The 7,817-nt window shown below is 38.8% G+C and overlaps 1 gene segment (V, D, J or C); it reads right to left on the bottom strand.

Moving 5' to 3' along the window:
• Positions 1 to 6,394: 6,394 nt before the first annotated feature.
• Positions 6,395 to 7,325, bottom strand: LOC122468077. The segment is given in 2 exon segments: positions 6,395 to 6,828; positions 7,003 to 7,325. Coding segments are annotated over 2 exon segments (486 nt in total).
• Between the last annotated feature and the right edge of the window lie 492 nt (positions 7,326 to 7,817).

Genomic DNA, 7,817 nt, shown 5'->3' with positions numbered 1-7,817 from the left:
GATCATGACCTCACCTGAAGTCAGACACTCAACCAAATGAGCCACCCAGGTGCCCCCTTTAGAATAATGTTTTAAACATTCATACACATTAATGAATGAATTGGTCATTTATTTTTGTTGCTGAGTAGTATTCAATTTTGTGAATATATCAGTTTCTTTATTCTTCTCCATGTTCTTTCTTCTGCCATCTCCAATCTGCTGTTGAGACCATCTCACGAAACATTCAGTTTTTATATTCTTAAGTTCTAAGATTTTCATTTGTTTCCTTTTTCATGGTTTGCATTTCTTTGCTGAGATTTTATTTCTGTTCACTTACTAAGAACATTTTGATTCGATTTTTGGGATATATATTCTTTTAGTTCTTTGTACATAATTGCTTAGCACTTTATAATATTTGTCTGCTAAATTCAATAACTTGAGCCATCTAGAGTTATTTTCTTCTTTAAAATTCTATTATTTATTTATTTATTTATTTATTTATTTATTTATTTATTTTTGAGAGAAAATGAGAACACAAGTGAGCAAGGGTCAGAGAGAGAGAGGAGCAGGGCGCACCTGAAATAGGGCACAAGCTCACCAGAAGTGGGGCTCGAGCTCACCCCATGTGGGACTCGAACTCATGAACTGTGAGATCATAACCTGAACAGAAGCCACATGCTTAATGACTGAGCCACCCAGGTGCCCTCCCAAAGTTAGTTTCTATTTGCTTTCTTCTTGACTGTGAGTCATATCATATGCATGACCAAGCTAGGACACCATGATGATGTATGGCGAACTTTGCTGCTTTTTTTTCTCATTCAGTGGGACACCTATTTTGTCATGACTCTTTGATTCGCCATCTCTCAGTAACATCATCAAGAAGATGGGACCTTCACCACTCTTCTGCCTGTACCAGTTTAAAGAATATAAAGTCATTTTTTTTTTACTTTAGTTACTTATTTTTGAGAGAGACAGAGAGTACAAGTGGGGGGCGGGGGCAGAGAAAGAGGGAGAATCTCAAGCAGCCTCAGCCCTGTCAATGCAGAGCCCAAAGGTGGGGCTCATAGATCCTGAGATCTCATGACCTGAGCTAAAATCAAAAGAGTTGACTAACTCAGCCTGAGCCACCCTGGCGCCCTAGGAATATAAAGTCTTTGAGGAATTGCAAATTTTTGAGTCTTGCGTTTCTTGGATGATCAAGGATTGAGGTCTCATGGCTTCTCATGCCTGATCAGAACATAGAACATGATATATCAATCTCATAAAAGGAAGGGTGATTTTCTCCCCTCCTTTAGTCAAAACATAAACATCACCACATAGTTACAGAACATTTCCCACATTTCCTCTTGCATCTGGTTTTCAAAACGATCCCTCCCAGGACAGAAGGATGACCCAGTTCCTGCCCTCAGGCTGCAGTCACTGTTATAAGCCTCTCCCAGACTGAACCCTGTACTCCCAGGCCCACTGCCACAACAGAGTGCCCAAAACCATTTTCAGGAGGGCCTCCATCCTTTGGCTCCCCAGGAAATCCAGTGGACCAAGTCAGCTTCTGAATGGGCTTCCTCAGCCAATGGTTAAGTTCCGAGTGAGGCCTGTTTGCAATTGTTTCCAGAACACTGTAACTTTGGAGGACCACCAACCAGAGAGACATCACAGCTCTTTCACTCTTCATACAGAACTACAGACCTCTAGCTAGAATACTTTTAAAGCAATGCTTCCCTGTGGCCAAGCTGAGAAATGTTGATTAAAATGGATTTCGGCTTTTCTTTAATAAGTTTACATCTAAGATATGTCTTTTTCTTGCTGTAAGGAAGAGCCTATCAATCTACTGGGTTAGAGAGAGAATTACTCCAGGATGAAGAGAAAAAGGAAAATCAAGGGAAAAATATGTATGCAATTATATATAAACATATGTATGCATATATGAAAACAGAAGAATATTTCAAATAGTGTAACATTTCACTGTACCATTTGCTTGTTCAGATCCCTTTTAGTGCTCATTAATGCCTTCGGGATAATGTAAAGGCCTCTTAAAATGGCTTATAATTATTTTCACAAAGTGGATTCTGCTTATTGCTTTAGTTTTATATTTACTGTTGCCTATTTTGAGTTGTATGCTCCAGACATTCTGAATTCCTTTAATGTAATTCTCTAATTTTGTCTTTATACTTTTGCACATTCTATTTCTCTTTTTCTGTAATAGTCTGCCTGACTCCCTCTTTGACGAATGCTTTTATAAGTCCTAATTTAGATGTCACCTCTCCCAGGTAGCCTTCCCTTTAGACGCCTCTGTTAGGTAGTTTAATTTTTTTTGCCTCCTGTGATAGCTTTGATTACCCTATTTTGTAACACACTGCACAATATTACATGATTCCTGAAGGCATACACAATGTCTATTTCTTTTCTGATTGCATCTCCTATGTTGAAGTCTAAGGCACATGTTGGGTGTCAAATGAATGAACTATTATAAGAATCTCAAGTCAATAGAGGACACATTTGGCAAACCCACAAAGATTATGATTGCTCATTTGTAAAACTGAGATTATGGCTGCTTTGCAGTGTTAGTTTGAGAAATATAAATAAAACAATATATAATGTTATTCATGACATAATCTTGGCCTTTAGTCCTGACATTCACTATGATCTTTATTGCCTTGTATGTGTTATTCCTACTTTTAAGATCACTTCCATCACTTCTGTCCTGCAACCTGATTAACTCCTGCTAAACTTCCTGTCTTAGCTTGGGCATCACATCACAGACTCTACACTGTCTTTGACTCACTACTAAGGCTGGGTGGGGATGGGATGCTATATGCCTTCAGATCACCCTTTGCTTTCTTAAGCTTAGTCCTTGATTCACTTTAGAGTACAAATCGAGTGACAGAAGATACTATACTCTGCATTTTCTCACAGCTCTTTTTAAGTTCTATGTGTGTAGAACTTAGCAGGTACTCAATGAATAATTGTTGATTGATCAAATGAGTAAAATCTGAGAGCAGCGTTAGCTGGAAATTTTTGTCCTTGCATTACTCATGAATACTTGAGTATGAATGAATTACTCCTGATATAAGATGCTAAAAAGCTGATCATTTGCTCACGATGACCTAGCACACTCATGACGAGGTCAATGGTAGAAAGCAACTCTTTATTAATGTCACTTCTCAAGTGTATCAAATAAGAAAAGGCTATAGACTGATGAGTGTGGGAATTAATAAAATGTGAACGTTGTAGTATAAAGAGCTTGAACAAGAATAATAGGGATGAGATTGTATAAAGCATTCTCTTTTCTAGTATGACTTTTTATATCATCTTAGGAATGTAGAAATACATCAATCTACTGCCTTATTATAGCCTCTCTCATACATAGACATGAACTAGGGTAAATATAAATGGCACTCAGAGTGAAAACTGTCCATTGTAATGGAACTTTATAACTAAATTTGAATAATTTATAAATCATGTTAAATATATATCTGAAGATAAGAAAAGGTATTTGATTTATTGACTTAGGATGTTAGAAATAGTTTTGTTAAGAAGAGGAATGTATAATAACTAGACTTTTATCCATATTTCCATACATTTTGAAATTTAGATGGACGGCATTGTATCACTTATATGTGAAATCTTTTTTTAAAAAGTTGAACTCATAGAAAGGAGTGGAAAAGTGGTTGTGAGGGGCTGAGCAGTAAGAGAAGTAGGGAGAGGTTGGGGAAAAGCTATTAAAAATAAATGATAAAAAATTGAATTCATAATAATAGACAGCATATAATAATTATTAGAATACACATATAGATAAATAGTATGTGTTATGTAAAATAATACATAATATTATGTCATGTTATGTATTTTTCGCCAGCCATGCCCTGCCGTTGTGGAATATACATATGTGGAATATACATATATACATGCAGGTATATATACACACAATATATGTACAATATATAGTGATATAATATGATGGGCATCTGAGACTTGCTTTGGCCAATTTGGCATTGCAAATTGTGATGGAAGTAGAGGTTTAAATGATGCTTTCATGTCTCAAGTCTTGCTCCCCTGTGATTGATGTATGCCTGACCTAGGCTGCCAGAGGATAAGGCACATGGAGAAGAGTTGAATAGTGATAGTTATCCTAGACAAGGCCATTCTAGGCCAGCCAACAGCGAGCTGTCTTCAGACATTAACAGTGAGCTCAGCCAAACCCAGAAGAAATGCTCATCTGAGTCCAATCTAAATTCTCACTTCACAAATTTATGAGTGAAATAATTTATTGTTTTAAGCCCCTAGGTTTTATTTTATTGTTTAAAAAATATTTTTTTATTTTTGAGACTGGGATCATGAGCAGGAGAGGGGCAGAGAGGGGGCAGAGGATCCGAAGCAGGGCTAAAACTCCCAAACTGTGTGATCATGACCTGAGCAGAAGTTGAATGCTCAACCGACTGAGTCACCCAGGCGCCCCTCAGCCCCTGAGTTTTAGAGTTATGCACCATTATTGTAACAATAGCTTACAGATATAGCAAAGGAGATGTGGGTGCTTAGTTGAACAGCCTATGGTGTGGCTTCTAGAAGATAAGACTATATTGCATTACAGTAGAGTAGGTAGGCTCTCCAGTGAACTCTGTGTTGACTCCATGATTAGATGTCTCATGGGTCCAGAGATCTGGGATCTCTGAACCTATCCCAAATGGAATGACTATTGCAACTGTCTCTTGTGTAATATAAATAAATAGCTTCTTCAGGGACCACGTTGGATGGCCACAGATTTTATTCTTAGAAAGGTATTTCAGGGACGCCTTTAGCTTTATGGTGATGAAGAATCAGGAGACAGCTCCTTTGCAAATATTACACACATACACACACAGACACCTAGTCTCTACATATATATTATTTACACAAGTAGTATCTTGTTCCCTCAAGAAAGCCATGGATGTCTCATCCTAATTCTCTTTTTCATTCTGATAGCTGGCATCTTTTTTTTCTCTTTCAGCATGAAATTCTACATTTAAGAGACTGAGAATTCATGACATGAAGAAGAAAACTTTTTCAGGGCAACTGGGTAGCTCAGTCAGTGAAGTGTCTGACTTCGGCTCAGGTCATGATCTCACAGGTTGTGAGTTCGAGCCCCACATCAAGCTCTCTGTTGACAGCTGAGAGCCTGGAGTCTGCTTCAAATTCTGTGTCTCCCTCTCTCTTTGCCCCTCTCCTGCTCATGCTCTGTCTGTCTCTCTCTCTCTCCCAAAAATATATGAACACTAAACATTTTTTTAAAAAGAAGAAAATTTTTCATAGAAATTCAGGTTAACTAATTTCCTTCTATTCATCACATAAGTGAAAAGCGTAAAACCAGTGGTCAGTAAATGTTTGAGGTGAATGGAATCATACACTTATTGGGCTGTAGGGAAATGATTTCATCTAGTTCTAACCCATGTTTCACAGGAACCTGAGTGACTAATGAAATTGCCAAGCTCATACAAATTGACAGTGGAACTTAGAATATAAAACATCAGGATATTTTTTATTAGTCATCATGCTCATTTCATTACCACTTATTTGTTAGGAAAGGGGAATCCCACGTAGGTAACTTGGGCCATTTAGATCACTTAAGTTTGAAGCTGAAAACTGCTTGTATCTTTGATTAACTGACAACCTACTGGAGACTTATAATTAATAAACGTTTGGGATATTTCTTACATCTTCTAACTTCTTATGGTCCTAGGGTGATGTTGGCCTGGTTCATCACCCTTCGAACTGCATCCTAAAGGCTCCAGTGTGATACATCCATCTCAACAGAGAATCAGGATGGCTACCCAAAACAAGATGCTTGCAGCTGGTAAGTTCGTGACATGCCTGTATTTATTATGATGATCCACAGGGCAGCACCTTTTACTGATGGACAGTGTGTCAAATAGTTCCATGTCCGCCTGGGGAAAAGAATACACAGTAAGTGATTCACTGAAGCAATGCCTAGAAGTATCTTGTGAGCGATGAAACAAATAAATGCATGTAACTTAAAACATATACATCCTGAAATGCATTTAATGTGAAGGCACAGTGATTCAGAAGCAATAACTAGGGATTATTTTGTTCATTTAACACAAAAATGAAGCACATGATTGCTGGTACATATAGGCACATAAACATTCACTGGGAGAACTTGCAGTAGAATGCTGGTTTCCCCATCTCCAGGGTATCTTTTCCCCTAAGCTACAGGGGAAATGGTATCCTCATTCCAAGGTCTAGCGGGATCAAAGCATCACCAGAGATTGATGCTTTAGTTAAACCAGCAACCTCTCTCTGAAAGTGAAAGAGGAGAATGATTAAACTCTTTGACACCCTAAAACCCAAGGAATATCCTTAACTCATTTGAGGGACTTACTATGTATCTGATCTTCCTTAAAGCTCATCCCACTCACCTACTTTAAAGCATACCTTCTCTTACTGCTCTGTTTAAGTGGAAGCAAGTATGTGCCTCCAAGTATGAGCCCCCAAAGAGGCATGGACCCAGCTGCAGTTTTGTGTATAGGCTGCAGGTGCCTGGAGAGCACTGTGCATTCGCTGCGCAGAAGTACAAGGCTGAATCTCCAGGCTGTGAGGCTGCGATGTGCAGAGACAGGTGTTTGGCACTTTTGTTGAGGTAGACTGTGAATCTTTCATCTTCCTTTTTATCCACAATGGAACGTATTGATATCACAAACTCAAGACTTTTGGCAGGGTATTTTTTGTACCATATGAAGTAATCAAACATATTATTATTGTAGTCACAGTTCAGAATAGAAATCTCTCGTTCTTGCACACTCAGGGATGGAGTTTGCTTAACTTGCTGCTGGTCAGCATTCTGTTGACTATTCACCCCTGTTTGGGAAGAGAGTAAATTTTAAATTATATTCTTAAAGTCCCCACAGAAAACCAGCATGAGCTAGAAAACAAAACACAATAAAGCAAAACTTCCCAATGATCTCGTCTCCCAGCCTTGTGGTGTTTCTTGAAGGTTTTCTACTGTATTCAGACCTCCCACCCAGAACTCACAGTCTGGCTGAAGCCACAGAATCAACAGTGATACCCCCAGGAGCTTGCCCATTTCTCCTGTGGACTCAGGTTGTCTTCTCTCCTGCCCAAACAACCATAAATCTGACTTCAACTTCCTGCACTTCTTTCATTTCCTTCCACAGAGGCTTCTATTTCACATATGAACAGTACTGTTTTTAGCTCTTTATCTTTATGAGAGGAAGCACTGCCCCCTTTAGCCCACATGTAGAAAAATTCTGAAAATGCATTTCTGTGTTTCCTTAAAATCAATTTGCACTCCCTCCCCCATAAAGAAGTTAAAATAAGGTATTGGCGGTGTTTGGGGGAGAACACAAAGGTATGGTGCTATCTTTACCATGGTTACAAATTTAGAATACAAGGAGTTTGATAGCTTAGCCTTTAATGTAATTGCATTCCAAGATGGTTTTCAGAGGTGCCCATATTTGGTCTGAATGAATAAATGCCACAAGGCAATTAAATCTGGGGCACCTGGGTGGCGCAGTCGGTTGAGCATCCGACTTCAGCCAGGTCACGATCTCGCGGTCCGGGAGTTCGAGCCCCACGTCAGGCTCTGGGCTGATGGCTCAGAGCCTGGAGCCTGTTTCCGATTCTGTGTCTCCCTCTCTCTCTGCCCCTCCCCCGTTCATGCTCTGTCTCTCTCTGTCCCAAAAATAAACAAACGTTGAAAAAAAAAATTAAAAAAAAAAAAATTAATCTGATATAAATTCTGGACACTTACCTTAAAACCACAAATTAACACAACAAAACTTATTCCCTATATTAAATCACCCTCTGCACTGGATTTCCTCTCTGAG

The sequence above is a fragment of the Prionailurus bengalensis genome, chromosome B3, assembly GCF_016509475.1.
Source record: "Prionailurus bengalensis isolate Pbe53 chromosome B3, Fcat_Pben_1.1_paternal_pri, whole genome shotgun sequence".
Lineage (NCBI taxonomy): Eukaryota > Metazoa > Chordata > Mammalia > Carnivora > Felidae > Prionailurus > Prionailurus bengalensis.
This window is presented reverse-complemented; position numbering and strand designations above follow the sequence as displayed.